This window comes from Ambystoma mexicanum, chromosome 1p (genome assembly GCF_040938575.1).
Source record: "Ambystoma mexicanum isolate Mex_15411 chromosome 1p, UKY_AmexF1_1, whole genome shotgun sequence".
Lineage (NCBI taxonomy): Eukaryota > Metazoa > Chordata > Amphibia > Caudata > Ambystomatidae > Ambystoma > Ambystoma mexicanum.
In genome coordinates this window covers 24364336-24385423 of record NC_090921.1, presented here as the reverse complement: position 1 = coordinate 24385423, position 21088 = coordinate 24364336, and the positions used below count along the sequence as shown (strand labels likewise).

At 46.9% G+C, this 21088-nt stretch overlaps 1 protein-coding gene across 2 annotated transcripts in view; it reads left to right on the top strand.

Annotated features, from left to right (window-relative positions):
* LOC138564455 (zinc finger protein ZFP2-like) overlaps positions 1-19905 on the top strand; it is a 75373-nt gene extending 55468 nt beyond the window's left edge. The window contains exons 1-2 of one of the 2 annotated variants that reach the window (XM_069642911.1): positions 8964-9088; positions 18220-19905. In XM_069642911.1, coding sequence (XP_069499012.1) covers positions 18447-19424 — 978 coding nt within the window. In that variant the 5' untranslated portion in view covers positions 8964-9088; positions 18220-18446 and the 3' untranslated portion in view covers positions 19425-19905. Of the gene's footprint in view, positions 1-8963; positions 9089-18219 lie in introns of those variants that run through there. The other variant, XM_069642910.1, reaches the window with a different exon arrangement.
* The last annotated feature ends 1183 nt before the right edge of the window (positions 19906-21088 follow it).

The following is a 21088-nucleotide window of genomic DNA, read 5'->3' as shown; positions in this document are numbered from 1 at the left end:
GAATACCGGAAATTCCAAGATGTATTCCAAGAGGAAAAACAAGCTGAAGTATTGGCCCCTCACAGACCTTACGATTGCCAAATTGATTTAATTCCTGGATCCCAGCTTCCGTGCAGTCGAATTTATACTTTGACAGAAAAGGAAAATGTCCATTTGAAAACTTATTTGGATCAATATCTGGCTAATGGATTTATCAGACCATCTAAATCCCCAGCAGCATCACCCCTATTTTTTGTCCCCCAAAAAAAGGAGAATTGAGAACGTGTATAGACTACCGAGCTCTAAATCAAATCACTGTTAAGAATCGCTACCCTCTTCCACTCATTTGTACATTGTTGGACCAAGTAAAAAAGGCGCAAATTTTCACTGAGTTAGACCTCAGAGGTACATATCATCTAATTCGCATAAAAGAGGGAGATGAGTGGAAAACCGCATTTCGAACCAGATACAGGCTATTTGAATACATGGTGATGCCTTTCGGGCTGTGCAATGCTCCAGCGGCCTTTCAATCCTTTATGAATGACATCTTCAGAGATATGTTGGATATTTGTGTGGTGGTCTATGTGGACGACATTCTAATCTTTTCTGATGACCCTTTGGAACATGTCAAGCATGTGACTGCTGTTCTCCAACGACTTAAGGAAAACTCTCTGTATGTTAAACTGGAAAAATGTCACTTCCACGTTCCAGAAGTTGAGTTCTTGGGGTTCATTTTGTCGGCACAAGGAGTCAAGATGGACAACCGAAAAGTTGATGCAATTCTCACCTGGCCTGCACCCATGTCTGTTAAAGGAATTCAAAGTTTTCTAGGGTTTGCAAACTTTTATCGACGGTTTGTGTCTGATTTCTCGCGATTAGTTCATCCCATTACGTCCTTACTCAAGAAGAACAAAACATTTGATTGGACTACAGAGGCAGATGAGGCTTTTAAAAAATTAAAGGAAAGATTTACCGCAGCCCCTGTCCTCCAGCATCCCCGGCCGGATCTTCCGTTTGTGGTGGAAACAGACGCTTCAAATGTGGCCATGGAAGCAGTGTTATCACAGCGCAATCCGGAATCCCACGAATTGCATCCAGTGGCCTTTTGGTCAAAAACATTCTCCTCTACAGAGCTCAACTATACAACTACTGATAAGGAATTGTTGGCCATCAAGTGTGCCCTTAAGGAATGGAGACATCACCTACTTGGGGCAAGACATACCGTTACCATTTTTACAGATCACCGCAACCTGCAGTATCTCTGCTCGGCTAAGGCACAATCCTCCCGTCAACTACGTTGGGCCCTCTTTTTTGCCGAATATGACTTCGTCATCACATTCAGGCTGGGGGTGCGAAATGTAAAGGCAGATGCCCTATCTCGTATTGGAAAAGGTGAAGAAGCTTATGTGCCTCCCATTCCTGTGGAAATTATTTCTGGGGAAAAGGTGCTTGGAGTTGTGGGTACAACAGATTCGTCTTGGGAGAAACTTAGAGAGGAAGTCAAAATCAGCATGAACACTGACGAACTGCAGAAATGGGAGGCAAGGGGTGAAAACTTCAGTATTCTGGATGGTTTGCCATTCTATCGGAATCGCCTGTATCTGCCCACGCCTAGGCTGCAAGTTCAAGTAATTTCCGACTATCATGGAGCCTTGCTGGAGGGTCATCCTGGAATTACCAAAACCATGGAGAAGGTGAAAAGATCTTATTGGTGGCCCACATGGCGAAGAGATGTAGATCAATTCTTGAACACTTGCGGAAATTGTGCTCAAAACAAGAATCAAAAGAGTAAACCTGCTGGCCTTCTTCAACCGCTGAGTGTGCCACCTGCTCCCTGGAATACTCTCTCTATGGACTTCATCACAGATCTACCCAAGTGCGATGGGTATGATACCATTTTGGTGGTGGTGGATCTTTTTTCAAAGATGGCGCACTTTGTAGCATTGAAGGGTTTACCTACAGCCTCGGCTATGGCTAAAACCTTTTTGGAGAATGTAGTAAGACTCCATGGTTTTCCGTCAATAGTAGTTTCTGATCGAGGAAGCCAGTTTGTTTCTAAATTCTGGAAAAAATGCTGCGAACTAGCCGAGGTGGAGGTTCGCTTGTCCACCAGTCATCATCCACAAACAGACGGACAAACCGAGAGAACTAATCAAACCTTGGAACAGTACCTCCGATGTATGTTGCATCAGTCTGAAGACACCTGGTTTAATGTCTTGTGGGTAGCTGAATACGCTTACAATAACTCTGTACACGCCTCCACAGGTTTGAGTCCATTTTTTACCTTACATGGCCAGCACCCTCAGAGGTCTGCCTATGATCCTCCCGAATCCTTAGAAATGCCAGCTGTGAAAACTCTGCACGAAAAAATTGCCACCGCCCTGGTCAAGGCACGAGAACATTTGTTTGTTGCCAAAGAGGCCCAGAAGAAATTTGCTGATCTAAAAAGAAAAAACACTCCCGATTACAAGGTTGGAGATTTAGTGTGGCTGTCTAACAAACACTTAACATTGAAGGGGTCACGAAAATTCCTTCCAAGATTTCTGTGACCATTTGCAATCGAAAAAGTAATTAATCCAGTGGCCATGAAATTGACACTTCCCAAGAACTTGAAAATCCATCCAGTGTTTCACGTTTCCTTGTTGAAACCAGTAAGCCCGAATACTAGAATTCACGAAGCACCAGCCCCAATGGAAGTTGAGACTGATCAGCCAGAGTATGAAGTCAAGGCTATTCTGGACTCCAAGGTGGTGCGCAAGAAGTTGTTCTATTTGGTGGATTGGAAGGGGTATGGTCCTCAGGATAGAACATGGGAACCCCAAGAGAACATTCATGCGCCTAGATTGCTGAGAGCCTTTCATAGAAATAACCCGTGCAAGCCTACAAAGGGGGATTCTGGTGTAGGAGGGGCTTTGGGGGGGAATACTGTCATGAGCTTGGGTCATGCCCCCAGATTAGCCTCTAAGAATTCGTGGACCACAGCTTATCATGCTTGGTCTGTAACAAGGAAAGAACCATGTTTAGGCTGCATGGCAAAAGACACTTCCTCTTTACCAAAGATGGCAGCCTAGTGGTCCTATGGGAAGTGATAGTTATGGTCTAGTGCTTCACACTCTCAGCATATATAAGCCCCTCCCCTCACCTGCTCCGCGCTTCGCATCGTCTGCTTCGCATTGTATTCTTACCGCGGCTCCAGTTCCAGTCAGTTTTCCTCAGCCCATTCTTGTAATCTCCTGACCGTGGTTGCATAGTTTTCCTCTGAAGTTATCCATGTACATTCCAGTCATTTTCCACAGTATTCCATGGTGTTTGGTTTTAGTCGCCGTCACGTCTGCCTCAGCACTGTTGCCGCGCTCATTCCTGTCAGCGAAATATTTTCTTGAATCTCCCTCAGCGTTTTGAAGCCTGTTGTCTCGTTAACCAGCATTTATCGCAAGTATTGGCTGTTAATGTTGTTGCGCCCTTGATTTAGCGTGCATTTCCAGTCAGCTGAGTGACATTGTTTTTTGTGGCAGCTGTAATAAGTTGTTCCCCTGTCAGTCAGCCTGTTACACACGCTATGTAGTACTGCAATTCTGTGACAAGGTTCTGAGTTGTCATATCTTGGGTGTTAAAATTCTTTCAGTCAGCAGAACTCACTAGGGTCATATTGTTAGCGGTTGGAAGTTTTCTACACTAGTTAGCATACACCACAATAGGCACAAAGCTAGAGTTTATGTAAAAAAGAACAATACTTTTTCTCAGCAGTTAACATTGTTCTGGGAATTTGTTCACACGCACATATAGTCGTTCCTCATTTGTTGGGTTTGGCATGACTAGGTGTTCATGCACGTCCATTGTTAATGGAACGGCTTAATTGTGCTATTCTTGCCAGGGATAGTTGCTAATTCCTACCCTGTCCCTATTTATTACCTCTCCCTTGTATATCACACACTCTAGCGACCCTTCCTTCCTCAGAAAATTACATTTCATCTCCATTCTCCAGAACAAGCGCCCCTGCGTAGAAGCAGGATGGAGAGCTCACCAACAAATAACAGGTAACAACCCCTGAAGTTTTAGAGAGCTAATTCCTGAATGGATGCATTAGACTAGCATATTAAGGATTGCTGAATGTTTCTTATTAGATAACCAGACTACATAGATTAACGACGCACACTAAGAATAGTACAAACAGATTTTCCAGAGAAGTGCTCCCGCAGAGTTTATGAGGTAAGCGTTATACCTCCTCAACCAAACCCCCCACCAACCTGGATGACTCAGTGCCATCTTCCTCCATCAGACCCTGTGGGGTCTCAGTTGCCCCTTCTGCTGCTGAGAAGTCCACCTCCAGCCTCCGCCTCTTGGACCTACCCTCGGCAGCTGCGGCCACGGACGTGGCACCAGACTCCTCACTCCCCGACGAGATGACAACATGGGAGGTGGGCCGTGCCTTGCGTCTCCGGCTGGCGGTGCGATCCCTGCCGCTTTGCTCCAAAGCACCGTCTCCGCCCTCTTCATCAGTTGACGCTGCAGACAGGGAGAAATAGAACACAGGAATCAGGGCACTGTAAAATAGTCTGATAAACACATGACGGTTGTACATGAGTGGCAGTGTCAAACTTCAGACATGGCATCACACTCCCCAACACACGTCATTTGAACTCACACACATGATCACATCAACGGGAATGTTGTACCAGGCAGCACCATCCATACACAAACAGCATGAGCAGCCGAAGGTGAGCCTCACCTCACATGCAACACGGGGAGTGCAGAACACATGCAGACATGCCACCAGACATACATGCATCTGTACATCTCCACCATCTGTCACAGTGAGATCGCCATCCATGTCACATCTGGCAATCAGCCTCCTACATGTCACTGTCACATGCATCCATGGTGTATCACAGTTGCACACTTGTCAGATAAACACACATGCACATGTACATAGTGCAGATGCATGCAGGTGGAACCACCATCCATGTGTGACACCACAACCATGCCACTGTACATACACAGAAATGTAAAAATGTGTGCACCCACACATTTTTTGGCCAGCATGCTTACCAACACATACACCATCAATGTGTCTCACACATGAGAGGACTCGCATGCGGCAGGCTCATTTCCCTGTGCATACACATGCATACATGGCCCTACACAGACATATGTACAACCTGCATACACCTGCCACACCTCAACATGCACATCCTCCAATCAGCACGCATGTACACTTACCGCTCGACTCCAGACGGGTCTGCCTCTCAAGGACCTGGAGGTGGAGTGCTGGGCGTATACGTTCAAGGACCCTCATCTGGTTGTTGGTTAGGTGGACCCGGCACACCTCGGCATCCGCTGCCTTCAAGAGGCGCCGGGCCTTGTTGAGGGTCCTGGACATGAAGTCCTCCCAGCGCTTCCAGACATGTTGAATGTCTCGGACTGCCACCCCCTCCACGTTGATGGCAGTCACGATGTCCATCCAGATCCTCTTCCGTCCTTCATTTTTGTCGCGCGAACTTCCAAAGAGGGCATCATTCTGCCCCAGGACTTGCTCCACCAGGATACCAACTTCACTGGCACTGAAGCTGGTAGCCCTCTGCCTCTCTGGCTGGGGGTGCCAGTGGTGCCAGATGGTGTTGTGTCCGACATGGCAACCCCAGAGGCAGGTGTGGGTGGGCAACTGGGTCCTGGGGCTGGGCTGTGGAGCGAAGGTATACCAGTTGGGAGTCTTCTGTTCCAGCAGGGGTGGTCACAGCAACTACACACCTGCAGATGGCTGACGTGCAGGCACCAAACAGCAGGACACGTGGGCAGGAGGCAGGCAGCAGCAGATGGCAGGTGGGAGCGTGCTCGGGGCTCTGGGGGGCCAGAAAATGGCCTTCTGGGCAGGAGCGTGGTCTTCCGTGTGTTGTTGCGTGGCTCGTGAAAAAACTGCACGTCTGCGTGTAATTCGAAGAAAGGCCCTAAGCGCGTCTGTGACGCGACACGCAAGGGCGTTTCCCTCAACACAGGTGCATGTTGTTTGTACACGTGCAAAAACTGCACATCTGGGTGTCACTGCGTGCAATTGGAGGAAAGGGCTTTCGCGTGTATGCGCATAAGTGACGTTGCACGTGTAGGCTGGCTTAAAAGGTACGTGTAGGACACCATTTTCTTGTACGTGCATTTTGTGGAGAGCGAGCGGGTGATTCTTGTACTTCTTGTCGGTTCACACGCGATAACTTCACAACGGTTCCAGTTCGTACTCCCTGTTTACTCAGACAGCGTTCAATTCTTCTTTTGGCGGGGGTGTTGCCAACGTGCACACGTGCGTCTTTTTCACGTTCTTTTTCCAGGCAGATGGTGAGTCGCGCACGTATTTTCCAACTGTGGTTGCCCCTTTGTGTCGCGTACCCATTCAGAGGTCATTGTAGGCTGCGTGTACCACACGTACGCTTATTTTTGTGTTTCTGGGTGCCACAGCGTAGTGCGGGTTAATTTTTCCATGCACGTGGTCTATTTAACTTTGCGTGCACGTTAAATATTGTTTTCAGGGTGCCTGTGCGTTGCATGACCCGTCATCTTCCCCCAGGGGACATAGGCAGCCTTGCTAGAGCACTAGGGTACGAATTCCATCTAGTACCCTACCCCTTTCACCCCAATTGCCCAGGACAATTGTTTACTGTAACGCCCATACACCCAACAACATCCGTGCCATGGTTGCGAGGCGACCAAGCAGTAAGGGAGGCAAAGGTGGCCGACCTCAAAGAGGTGGGCGCAGTAGGGGATGTGGCCAGGTGTGCAGGGTGGCCCAAGAGGCCAGGGCGTGGAGGACCAATCAGGGACACCTATGCCCCCCCCAATGGCTCGGGGAGATGTAGCTGACACCATCCCAGCTCAGCCCTTGTTCAACCGGCCCATATTGTCAACAGAACCGGCACAGGATGACTCCCAGGCTGACTTCCATGTCACCAAGTCTAAGCCACTTGTGGCGGTGAAAGTTGCTGTCACCATGTCACGTGGATCTGGGGCAGCAATGTCATCTGCTGCCCCAAGTAGCCTGGGTGAGGAGACTGCAGGGGCAGCTGCAGCTCAATCCACCCCAGCTCCGAGTGTCCCAGCCGGGACAGTGTCGGTCCAAGTCCATCACACCGAGGTTGGTCCTGCCAACATCACCCAGCAGCCAATGCCTGCAGTGAGACCTTTGGTCATCGTGCCTTTGGCAATTTCCAGGTATCAGGTAATATTTTCGCCAGCAAAAATATCGCCGTACATATGGTCGTCGGGAACGGCCATAGGCAATATTTTTGGTGGCGAAAATATTAGGTGCGGGGGTGTCCATGTGTTATTTTCGCCACAAAAATATGGCGATATTTTTGCATCGCGATATGTTTGTGGCAAAAATATCACATGGAACCAACTTCCAGTGCCCAGTCCACCTGCGCTTCTGCCCCTACCAACCAGAGCGGCGAAAGCCACTCAGGGTCCACACCACCTTCCAAGAGGAAGAAGGGTGCTCTTGCAGTACAGGCTTGGACCCCAGACACGGCTACCCACTCCGGCACGTCAAGGAAGCCTAGTTTCAATGATGCAGAACTAGATGCACTTGTGGCCTATGTGTCGGCCCATGGCCGCAAAATGGTGGTGACTGCAGGGTGCAAGACTACGACTGCTCCACGTAGGGCCCACTGGCAGACCATCGCGGACCACATTAGTTCCCTTGGATTTGTGAAGCGCACAGCTGATGATTGCTCTAAGCGCTGGAATGACCTGAAACGCAGAGCAAAGAACAAGCTGGCTTCAAATCATGCCTCTACTCTGGTGACTGGCGATGGATCTCCACCAGAGGAGGAACAACTCACTGAACATGAGTCTGTTTCTGGAGCATTCATCACAGAGGATCAGATCCAAGGCGTGGGAGACCTACCAGATCTTGAAGCAATGTCCAGTGAGTGACCATGCATGTGTGTGCAATCCATGTGTATGTTGCTTGGGTGATGTGTTCTGATTGAGTGGCAGGTGAGGCTGTCTAGTCATGACTGCTATGGGTCACCCATGTGGTCCCTCAAAAGCATTCCCCGGCCTTGTTTCAGTTTCACAGTATCCCTTCTCACCACAGTTCACTTTTTGCACATGATTAATCCACTTGGCCTTCAGCTGTCCTCTTGCCACAACATTGTTCATACTGTTTTCCTCTTCATTCAGCCTGATTGATGTTATGATTAGCATATTTACCAGACATTTCTGTGGCCTACTGTCCTAAATGTGACATACTTCTGTCATAGATTGCACCACACCATGGCCCACATTTCTTGACTTATTAGGGGAAAGATTTCTACAATCAGGCTGTTTGAGTAATGTGCACCTACACATGGCCTGCACACTATTATTTTGGGGCCCTGTTTGAATGTTGAACATGACAATTGTATCCTCTCATGTCGAAGTGACCAACCATTGATGTATCCATGGGCCTGCCATCACTGCATCAGTGAACACTGGCTTTGTTGCAGCATGTGGCACATGCAAGTTTTCTCACTCTTTTTTTACATGTTTTATTGCATGATGTCCATCTCACATGGATGGGTGACAGTACTGATTTGCTACCATCTGGGTGTCCTTATCAAATCTGCCATGGCTATGGTATTTGCCGCCTGTGTGCTGGCATGTGTCATGTATGTGGATTGTCCATGCCACTCACAGGCTAATGTTTGATGCCAGTGCTATCCAGCATGCAGCACATGTGTTGGCTTTCCATCTTGCAGTCATCAGTGTGTGCTTTTTGCCTCCCCTTCCAACTCATTGACAGTGCATGCATGCCAGAGTTATTGTCATGTGTGACATGTGTCATTTATGTACTGGATGTCTGCCTCATCATGCCTATGTGTGTGGGCTATGGTGCTCATGCCTGTTCATCACTCTTCTTTTTGCAGGTGATGGGGCACTTGATGCTGTTAAGGAGGAGAAGATGGCGCAGACCCAGGAGGACTCACAGCCACAACCAGGCACCAGTGGAGGACGTTGAGTGGTGGTGGGTGAAAACCCATTACTCCTACAGACCATACTGTCCACGGGTGTCTCTGGGTACACCTCCGGAGACCTCTATGAATCAGGTGCTGAATCGGACATTGAGACATATGTGCCGTCACAGGTGAGTGTTTCTGGCATGGATGCTGTTCTGTCCAACCCACCTGCACCGGGGGTAGACAATTCTATGGGGTATTCAGTGTTGGAAAGTCCGCCTGTGGCGGTTACGGATGCAGGGTCACACTCCACAATGTTTGCTCCTGTTCCTGGGCCAGCAGATCAAAGGAGGAATGCAGTCCTGCAGCCTCAGGCAGTGCCAGCACAGCAAGGTGCACATCACCTTGCCCCAAACAGGTATGGTGCCCGTCAACGCGGTGGCCGTGCGCCACCAGGCAATACTGTGTGGGAAAACTCCATCTACACTATAGCAGCACCACAGGGGGCATCGTGTGAAATGATGGCTCAGGCAATGGGTAGGGTGGCCACTTCCATTCTCCCCCCTGAATAGCAGATGGAGCTCCAGCAGCAGGCAACAGTCCATTTGCCACTCACACAGGGAGGACATGTTGGCGTCCGACAGGGAGCGATGGGCTGGACTGGAGACTCTGCGCACAGCCATATCTGTAGAGTCACAGGCCCACAGGTTAGAACACAGCTCCCTCAGAAATACTCTGGTTGAACTTGGTGTCGCACACTCTCAGCTGAGCTCCAGGCAACCCGTCAGGAGATCCGGGCATCACGCGAGGCCATGCAGGCAGAAATGCGTGCTACCCGTGAGGTGCTGCATGGGGATCTCCGTACCATCATCCTGTAGAACCAAACCTTTCAGACCTGCATGCTTGCTGCCATGGAGGAGCATGCCAGGGCTTTGCGTGGTCTGCCTCCCATATCACACCCACCTTCTAATGTACCAACAGAGGGTGATGACAGCGATGGCTGTTCTCCCACTGTAGCATAGCCGTGCAGGCCATGAGCCCAAGGAGGTATTTTTGTTTTTCTCAACATCCACGCATGTGGGTGTTGGGGTGCACCCTGTACCTCGTCCCTCCTGAGTGGCCCCCCCGGTCCACACATGGCCATTTTTGATATTTTTTCTTTTTTAAACAGTGTGGTGCTTTGTGTGGCTCCCATAGACATCCACTGTGTATTCCAGCTGGGCACATGCAGCCTTGTCCTGTCTTTGGGTTAGATGCTTGGGTTTCTGACACACACATCCCTCCTGCTTCCCCGTTCCATGGGCTTGCAAAGAGTGTGACCAAGTGACAGTAACTTACACAGTGACATTGGGCTCCCATAAGTTGTGTGGCCAGTCTGTAGTCAAAACTGTGTATACATCCCTAGTGGGTATTGTTGTAGAAATCTCCACTGCATTGTGGATTTATGTATGGTTCTACATCCATGACTTTTTCCTTATATACATGTACCTTCTTCATGTTTTAACAAGCCCGTCTACTTTGCAGATGCAGTTCATGTTGTATGCAGTACACTGAAACATTTGCCTACCAACAACACTCTGCAGTTGGAAGGGGTCGATGTGCTGCCTTAGTGAGGTTGTGACACTTGCACTATTTTGATTTTTAATTCTCATATATTGCCACTGTTTGAACATGTACTGATGTTTTCTCTTGCCGGTAAGCATTTGTTCATGTGTGCTGGTTTTTAATTCATTATTGAGAGCAAATTGTCTTTGGCCTGTTTCCATTTAGGACAGGGCACTTTGTGATACTTGTGTCATATGTTGTGCATTCATTTGATTACTTTCACATTGCATGCCATGCCATGCCATGCCATGGTGTGTTGGGGAGGTGTTGGGTGACATGCCACTATTTTGATGTGGTATTTTGCAAGGGGGTAGTCCTTCATGCTGCATGAATGTGTGCCTTTTTGTGACACAGCATTGGGTGTCTTTGAGTAGCTAGGGATGCACACAATGTAGCACTTCCAGGTGAACAATCTCAGGCTGGTATGGTTGTGACAGTTGACTGTCCCTTTTGTCATCATCATTGATTGTGAGCTGGTATGTCCAGGCCTGTGTGCACTCCGCAGGGGTGGGATTTTAGGTGAAGTAATTTGCCACAAGCTGGGTCCGGGCTGCCTCACCACGTGCCCTTTCACCTCCCATGCGCAGCGGCCGTGCATGTGGTTGGGGATGTGGGGGCACCACCATGTCCACTGGCACGCCGTGCCTGGTTGCAAGGTTGTGCAGGACACATGCTGCCACTATGATCCTGCACACTACTGGGGGCGCATATAGCAGCTGCCCACCAGAGCGGTCAAGGGAGCGAAAGTGTGACTTGAGCACTCCGAATGTGCGCTCCACTATGCCATGGGCTGCAATATGGGCTGTGTTGTATCTTACCTCGGGTGGTGTGGTGGGGTTCCGAATTGGCGTCGTCAAGTAGGTGCTCAGAGGGTAGGCACTGTCCCCTGGGGCGAGGATAATGGTTGTCATTAGTGGGGTTTTCCCATTTCTCAGTTTCTGACATGCATGCATGTATGTGCAGAGGCATTTATACTCACCAATTAGCCATGTGTCGCCATGCCGGCCAGCTTCCAGGTCCCGGTTTAGGGGTGACATTCTGAATATGAAACTATCATGGCTGGACCCTGGATAGTTGGCATATACTGAGGTGATGATTCCCTTGGCATCACATACAACCTGCACGTTGATGGAATGCCAGTGCTTGCAGTTCCGATAGATATGCTCAGTGGCCATGGGTGGACATAGAGCCACATGGGTGCACAATGGCACCTAGGAATTTGGGGAAGTGTGCCACCCTGTAAAATTGCTGGACAACAGCCTGCCTTTCTGCAGGTGTTCTGCGCATGTATATGTGCCTGCGGACTGAGGGGCATGCAGTCATGATGGCCAACACCTGGTGTAGGCAGTGTGACTGCGTGGCCTGTGACACACCGCCCACTATGGCACTTGTCCACTGAAATGAACCAGTAGCCAAGAAGTGCAGTACATTGAGCACCTTTTCCAAGGGGCTCAGTGCCTGCGAGCACAGGGTGGGTGATGTGAGGTCATCCTCCCACTCCCTCACCAGGTCTAGGATTATGTGTGGTGGCAACCTGTACCTCCCATACACCTGGTCATCAGGCATCCCAAAAAGGCTGGTCCTGGGTAAAAAAATGCGGGGCCTGGCTATCCTCCTCCTCCTGCGGTGTCCCACGACCACTGCTGCGAGGAACGGTATATTCATCGTAGCGTCTGAGCTTGTCTGTTGTTTGCGCGCACTTTTATGCTGCGCGGTGCCGCTTACGCCTGCTTCCTGCTGGCGTATGTGTTTCTGGATTAGCGTGTCTTTTTTGGCACATGCCTTTCCCCTGTTCGATTCCATGAATACGTGTTAGCGCACGTGTGGGCGTTGCGAGCATTTACCTCCTGTACTTCCCCCATAACGCCCACATTTTCACACGTTGTTCCCCATTCCGCATGTTACGCCCCGTGTTCCGCCCACTTTTCTTGTGTGCGCTACACTGTGTGCTTTCCCTGTCCGCCTAGCGCACGCCGTTTAGTGACGTGTGTGCCCGCGTGCGCCACCCACATATTTGGTGCACATCCCAGCTTTTACTAGCGCAGCGCATTCCATGAGTTCATCAACGGCTGCGTGCGCGGCTTTGGCACGTGTGCGCTGCTATTTTCACGCTTGCGCTCCCCTTTTCGGCGCACATTTATTCCATGAATTACCCCGTTAGATTTGAGATCCTGAAAAAAAAGCCTTCTCTGCCACCTTGTTCAAGCCCTGTTGATGTAGGTAGGCTGTAATTACAGACATAACCTTCATCACTACTCGAGACATGTTGCAGTTGCCAAAATGCATCACTGTGTCTTGGATGTCAGAGGTGCGAGCTGTGAACATCACAAATGTTTTCTGAGAAGTGAATACTAGGTCTGTAGCCGACAGCCTGTCTCTTTGCTGGAGACAGGTCACCGTTTGAGCAATGAAGTCTATCTTGGAATCGCTGCACATACGGCGGTCCGTGGATGAGTTAGAGCGTGACACTTTCAGAGGGGGGATATTGTTGGACCACTATGTAAAGGAACACCCTGGGGGTTCTCATGGAGTTAACCACATCACAAGTACAACCTAGGAGATTTCACAGATGAACTTGGGTGAGTGTTCGGAATGAGTGAATGGTAGTATCTCGATCACTATGGAGTAGGAATCGCAGATGCAAATGAGAAGAATTCTTGTTCTCTTTTTGAATTTTTCTTGTCCCAGATACAGGGAGAATCGGCAACAATGGAAGATAATTCTCTCTGATCGTGTGATGTTGAGGTTTCCTAAGTCTTTTTTTGGAAACGTAGCGGTTGCTGATGAAGATGACACCACTGCAACAAAGTTGCTGGAAACGCTCGACCCACTTTCAGATATCCATTACTTGGTTATGGATACCATTTCTAGATCTGCACAAGAATAACATGAATTGAAATTCGCTGAACTAGGCACTGAATTACTGTTGCTCAACACAACCTTGAGTTAAATACTCGAGGGACTGTGAAATGAAGTGTGACTGAAATACCTGCTCGAATGTACCTTGGTGGGTATCGGGACATCTAAAAGAATGTGGATAGGAAACTGCACACAGTTCCTAAAGGTTTTCGTAAAGCCTTTTTCCACTCTTGTGCGCTCTGCAGGGAGTAGAGGGTAACCCCTCCTTGGGATGAGTTATGATCATAATGTTTTGAGAACTATTCCTCACCTCATCCTTTGCAAGGAGTTTATCAAAATAGCTGAGTCATAGGGGCATTTCTTGCACTATCCCTTTTTAGATACAAGGCTCACCATCGTGTCCCAGGTCCCGCTTTCTGCCTACTCCTAGGGATAGAATAGTAGTAAGTATAGAGTAGACTACGAATCATTTGTTTACTGCTCACTTAGTGTGTTACCTATATGGCTTTGTTGGTGGACGGTGTCCACAATTTAGGATCAGACTAAGTGGATCCTTGTCTGTATCTGTCTATCTTGGAGGTGATCTTACTTATTGCACACTGTATACGGGAGAGTTGAAACCCTGGCCTACCTTTTTAGGGGAAACTCATTCCATGACACCTAGAAGCTGAATCTCCTCCATCGGCTTAAGTGTGTGTCAAGCAGCTAGTGGACTGGGTTGGTCCGGAAGGAGTGGGATCCTGCAGGGATTCCACTCCCATCAAGGCATGGTATTACACCCTCAAGGGTTTTGAAGAGCCCTCAATCAAAGACCCACATAAGTATTCCATTGGGGAGGGTATTAAAGATTGCTCACCCCCGGCCCCTCTTGAAGCCTCCCTGACACTCCCTGTTTATGGAGATAATATTTTACTATAAATGCTTCTGAATCGGACTTTGGTGGTCCGGGAATCCACAAGGTGCCATCAGACCTGCACCGTGTTTAACGATACAATTGTGAGCTCAGAGGAACAAGATGAAATAAGTTCCCGGACTCGCCAAATGAGGGAGATGAGCAACCATGATCCCTGTGGTTGGACGTCGATGCAGTGAGGTGCTGACTGTCACTTTCTCGCAGTCACGAAAGGGCACAAGCAAAGACTTGCCCAGGAGATTCCAAGATGGCGCGACATCACGAGCCATGTATAAAGACCCATAACTAACAAGTGAGATGAGTAACCTAATTACCAAATTTTAAAAGACTTGGACAGATTTGAAAATCCGTCAAGAGATACAGCGAGCAGAACCAATACAAAACCCCTAGACAAACTGACAGAATTTAGTTGGCATGTGGAAAAAATACTTTGGTAGAGTTATATCTTGACTACTTCCTATGAATCAATCCCAAGCTTGGACATGGCTATTTTCAAGCTCCAACCTATCTGTACAAATCGCCACTATTCATTTCCTTAATGAATTATTCAAAACTGAAAATGACTAAATAACCAACTCCACTAAGAAATACTAAGAGAATAACCTTGTTCTTTTCCTTCTCGTTCTTTTACCCTTAGCCCAATAGAAACTGAGTGAAATTATAATGTGTATATGCTGCTGTAACTGTTCATATCTGGTGCCGTTCTGTTTTATGGTATTGATAGATATTTATCTTGTGTAAAGATATATTTGTTTCAATTGATTTAACACATGTTGTCTTATGTGATGTATGCTTTATCGTTGTAAGTTTGAAAGGTTCAAGAATTTGAACTAACCAAATAAAAAATTAAAAAAAACAGACCTTTCGACGTTCCCTGGATGCACTGGGAATCCTCCACCTGGAATGAGGTAGTACATACTTTAGCATCAGTGTGCCAGAGACTGAACCACCGCAGCATGTGCTTACTGGAAGAATTGGCATACAGAGAAGTCACAGGGGCAAGTAGTGAGGCCAGGCTTTCTTCTGAAGAGAGGGTAGAGCGCCTGAAACCGCTGGTGGCAAGTTCAATTAACTTTTTTTTTTTTTTAACAGGCAGATGGTGTTGCACTGGGGCATGAAAAGATGTTCAGTAGAGAGGTAGATCTGTCTGTACAGCCTTCTGTGTCTACCTGGGCCAGGACTAGTCTCTTCTGGGCCTTGTAATATAATCCACATAAAGCTCTGCCTTTAACCCCCAGCGTGTCTTGGTAGAGCAGTGTTAGATACCTAGGAAAGCACTCGGTGCAAGGATCGCAGACTGACCCCAAAATGTCCCTTGGTGCCTACGCTTATGCTTTTATAGAAGCTTGGAAGACAACTCTGATTTAGGCCGCAAAGGTATTTAGTACAGGCACTATTATTGGATCAGTGTGACCACTTAGGCCACCACCGTAAACGATTGGAAGAAAATGGTCAGCCAGCTTGCATGGGGTTAATTGGTGCAAGCTCTGGAATACACACTCTGCTTTTTTTCCTCTGCAGTACTAAGTTGGGGGACCTCTCAAAAACACAGATTCGGAAGACATTCACTGTGGACGTGTATCTTCCTAATGATAGAACTGCATATCTGCAGAAAAACACAGCCACTCAGCATTCACTGAGGAAAAGGAGCAGGGAAGGACATCTATCCATCTAAGTTCTTATATCACGCCACTAACCCGCAGGCCTCGGGGCGCTCAATTGTAGAGTGCAACCCAGATGCCTGCTGAGCTCCGCAAAATCTCAGAGTAGCCTTCCCGCTATGGGTATTTCATGCTTTTCTGGAACATGTGCAAGTCTAGAGTTAAGATTCAGATTTCTTTAAAGTCTTGTTAAGGGGACTAAATATATAGGTACTTATACCTTCCGTAGTTCTTCCTCAATTTCTCTCTCGCATTGCAGGGTCTTTCCTCTTGATTTTGTCTAATGAGCACAGCTTGGCTTAGCTGTAGCTGTCGTCGCCGCTTTTCCTTACTATATTATGGCCTCCATCTTGTCCTGCTTCCCTGCCTTTTTTATGTGCAACCTGCAATCCCTCCATGTTCATTTTCACCACTTTGACTGCTCTGACACTTTACATATCAAATTATTTGATGTAAACTTTTGGGAAGTGCACTGCATGCCATTTTCACATTTAAGTTCCACAAGTGATGTATTTGACTTTCTTTTAAAAATGAGGAATTGTACTTTTTTAATATTGATACGACACAGAAGAAGAATTTGGTAAGTAAAATAAACATCCCCAGGTTTTCTGAAAAAGCTAATAGTATCTTTCCTTGAGATTCTGCAGTGACATTTAGTAGTTGTACATGGTATGCCATGACTTTTAGGGCCCAGCATGAAACTGTGATCAGACGGAATCCCAGCTCATGAGCTGTGTCGGCTCACTGGCATGGGAAAATAAAGGTTTAGATGTAGCTACACGTATTTATACTTTAATGTGATACAGTCAAAGACTTTACACATAAAGAGAAATAAAAGCATAGTAAAACAAATACAGAACACAAAAAATTAAAAAGAAGTACCATATAATACAGTACCATTCGAGATTAAAAATTCATGCTTCTTAAAATGCAGAATAAGATTCAGAATTTGAAATTCATACATAATGTATGTGGAATTTAAAGTCAAATTCCAGGCACGCAAACAAATGTTCAGACAGGCAGACAGACAGAATTGAAGTTTCGGGCAGCCAGACAGAAAATGGTCATCCTGGCAGAACAATCACACACATGAAGGCAGGATTTCCTTAATAGACCTTGTCAGCAAGAATGACTCTACCCATGTCAAGGCTCTACATGTGACACCGAAGCCAAATTCAGCTAAATACTGGGTGCTGCTTGGCATGTAAAGGGACGGTATATGACTCCACTTCTCCCCCACTAAGCCTTTGTAGGCCATCCAAGGACGGCCAGAAAGAAAGAAATCATATCAAGTCCACGTCTGTCAGTCATTAAATGTGTGATGACAGTGTGTACAGTCCTTGCATCAATACACCTACACATCCAGGCAATGAAACTAGGTTAGGGGGTCAACCCTCCAAGGTCTACTCCACATCCTTTTTTCTGGGTTCTCTGGGCTTTTCCCCCATTCCTTCATGGACTTTGGCTCAGACCTTCTGGGTTCTTCATGCTTCTTTTCTTCATTATGTCCATGCACATTAGATTGACTCTCCCTCCTCACTTTCCTCGATCAGCAACACAAATAACACATCCCATAATTATTTTATATAGTTCCTTGCTCCGCTGATGGTCTCCTAAATTCCATACCAACAGTTTACGCCCTTTCCAATCATCTCTCCCATAAGCAGGGGTTGCGTCACCCACTCAGTGCTCCCCTTGCTGCTTTCCTCCCTAAGCCAACCCCTGCAGTGTCCATTGCTCCGCTCCTGAGACCCAAGTGTGGTCCCAGTCTGCCTGACCCCACTGTCCAGTTAAGCTGGGTTCAGGCAGTGACGCCACTTTGTATGGAGCCCCCACACACCACGTCACAGACTGGCACTACCAACTCACTTTCTCCTGTCATTCCTGCCAGTATCATATTGTTTTAAACTAGAAACAGGATTGTCTTAGTCTCTAGGTTAAACTCATACATTTTAGCGGAAATCTCTGAATTGTATTTTGTTTTGGCCTTTCAGTAATTGAAATATCAAATGGGGCACAGAATTAAAATGTTTGTAACAGGTCATCTAATTTGCTAATTGGCCTGATGTACGATCTTGAGTCTATTGCCTGCTTCACTATATATGCTTAGGAAAGAAAGTGTGTCAGTGAAATGCCAATGGCAATATAGCACAAATCGCCAGCATTGAGCACTGCACCTCTGCTTCAGTATTTGTGTGTGCATATACATATGTCTGTCATGTTTTGCATGTGTGTAGTGTAAGTATGGAACCTAATGATCTATCTCGCTTTAAACCAACAGGTCGTTGATTGAAGCATAAACAGAAAAAGGAAAGAGATGCCATTGAAAACGCAAACAACTAATGGATGGTGCACTCATTCGCAATGGAGTGCACTTAAAGTATGAATAGTTGAGAACAGAGATTGACCTTTGAAAACAGCTGTCAAGTAAAGAGGGAGAAAATGGCCATCATGTTTAACTTATAAATAACTTTGGTGAAGCGACGCATTATCCACAAGAGAACACATATGGATGAGAAACCTTATCAATGCACGAAGTGTGGCAAACACTTCAATCAGAAAGGACAGCTTACTAGTCACGAGAGAACACACACAGGTGAGAAACCGTATGAATGCAACAAATGTAGGAAAAGGTTTTCTCATAAAGCCACGCTTACGAGCCACAAGAGAACACATACAGGTGAGAAACCGTATCAATGCCCTGAATGTGGAAAAGGCTTCATTCAGCAGGGGTTGCTTACTAGCCACAAGAGAATACACGCGGGTGACTACCCATATCAGTGCCCTGAATGTGGGAAAGGCTTTACTCTTCAAAGTATCCTTGATAATCACTGGAGAACACATACAGGCGAGAAACCGTATCATTGCCTAGAATGCGGGAAAAGATTTTCTCAGAAAGGACATCTAAGTAGCCATGAGAAAACGCATACAGGCGAGAAACCTTTTCAGTGCCCTGAATGTTTTAAGAATTTCAGTCGTAAATCCCATCTTGTAAACCATGAGAGAACACATACAGGTGAGAAAACGTATCGATGCTCTGCCTGTGAGAAGACATTTGGTAGAAAGGATGAGCTTCAGATGCACGAAAGATCACACACGGCTGAGAAACCTTTTTGGTGCACTCTATGTGGAAGACGCTTCAGTAATAGTGGGGCTCTTCTTAGCCACGAGATAAATCATACAGGTGAGAAACCATATCACTGCACTGAATGTGAAAGCTGCTTCACTCGGAAGGCAGATCTTACTGCGCACGGGATAATACATACAGGTGAGAAGCCTTTTCTGTGCACAGCATGTGGCAAATGTTTCAACCGCAAACACAATCTCATTTCCCATGAAAGGATTCATGGCAAGGAGAAATCCTACTGGAGGTCAGAATGTGGCAAACCTTGCTGCCAGAAAAGTGATTATCTTATTCATGGGGGAACTCGCATCAGTGATCCATCATCTCAGTGGACTGAATTTAGGCAAATGTTTCACTTGTAAGCACTGTCTTATCCATGAGAGAACGTGTGCGTGCTTGCCCCGTGTGGAAACAATACGCCCGTAACCGCATTCTCGATTCATTGAATGTGAGAGAACCGTGTCCTGTTCAGGAATGAAACTGCTTGTTTGCTCTTCTCCCTGAACTAGTTTTGTTATGCCCATAAGCGTGTATTCTGTAGAAGTAATCTGTACAAAGGTCGGTGCTTTTTGGTTTTTGAATTTTCATGACCTAGATCCTGTCAATTGTTCACCCCTTATATAAACTGAAATTAAATTCAGTTTTTTAATTTTTTTTTTATTCTCTTTTTCTATGTTTGTAAATGTGTAGTATTTCCTTCAAAAGAATTTGAAATGCATTATAATTGCATTGAGACGTTTCAACAATAACTAGAATACAAATATAATGTTATACTCTGCAGTCTCATATTTTGTATGCCATGCTAAGACACTCAAATCTATAAATAAATATTGTTGTAAACAACCCACTTGGTAGCATCTTTACACTTTTTGTTTATTTGTATACAATTCTGTCCATGTTGACTCGTATCTTACAACAACTAGATGGACACATAACAACATTCATTAGATGATAATCAATTAATCTTATTTATTTCTCAGTACACCAAAAATGACCTTGATGCATACATCCCCCTTCATATTTCTTTGAATGTACATTGTGTTATGAACCTTTTATAGATTGCTGCTATAGTTCACCAGATGCTAAGAGGGACCCACCCTGTCATTTTGCCAACAGGAATTCTTTCATAATAATTTTCTTGGCAGGAATTTCCCTGATAAACTCGAATGATATAGAGGGGTGGGGTTAAAAGGGGTGGGCAGGGATTTGGGTTAGTGGATTTAGATATAGAGAAAGGTGACCCTCTCGTCCCCCAAATTAAAAATAAACAAAATAATCAGGTTTTTTTGGCAGAATTCCTTTAAAGTACATTACTTCAAAGGAATTACTGTTCGTAAAACGACATGGAACCAAGAGGGACACACGGGGATGTAGCAAGGTTAAAAAGGTGTGTTTTTAGAGAAGTGCCTTGACACCAGTTCAAGATGGAACATGTGGGTCTTCAAGGCAGTGCTCTAGGATAAGCAGCTGGGTGGAACAGGTGGGGTCTTGGGAGCAGTGCTCTAGGATAAGCAGCTGGGTGGAACAGGTGGATCTTCAGGGCACTACTCTAGGATAAGCAGCTGGGTGGAACAGGTGGGTCTTCAGGTGCAGTGCTCTAGGATAAGCAGCTGGGTGGAACAGGTGGGTCTTCAGGGCAGTGCTCTAGGATAAGCAGCTGGGTGGAACAGGTGGATCTTCAGGGGCAGTGCTCTAGGATAAGCAGCTGGGTGGAACAGGTGGGTCTTCAGGGCACTGCTCTAGGATAAGCAGCTGGGTGGAACAGGTGGATCTTCAGGGGCAGTGCTCTAGGATAAGCAGCTGGGTGGTATAGGTGGATCTTCAGGGGCAGTGCTCTAGGATAAGCAGCTGGGTGGAACCGGTGGGTCTTCAGGTCACTGCTCTAGGATAAGCAGCTGGGTGGAACAGGTGGATCTTCAGGGGCAGTGCTCTAGAATAAGCAGCTGGTGGAACAGGTGGGTCTTCAGGGGCAGTGCTCTAGGATAAGCAGCTGGTGGAGCAGGTGGATCTTCAGGGGCAGTGCTCT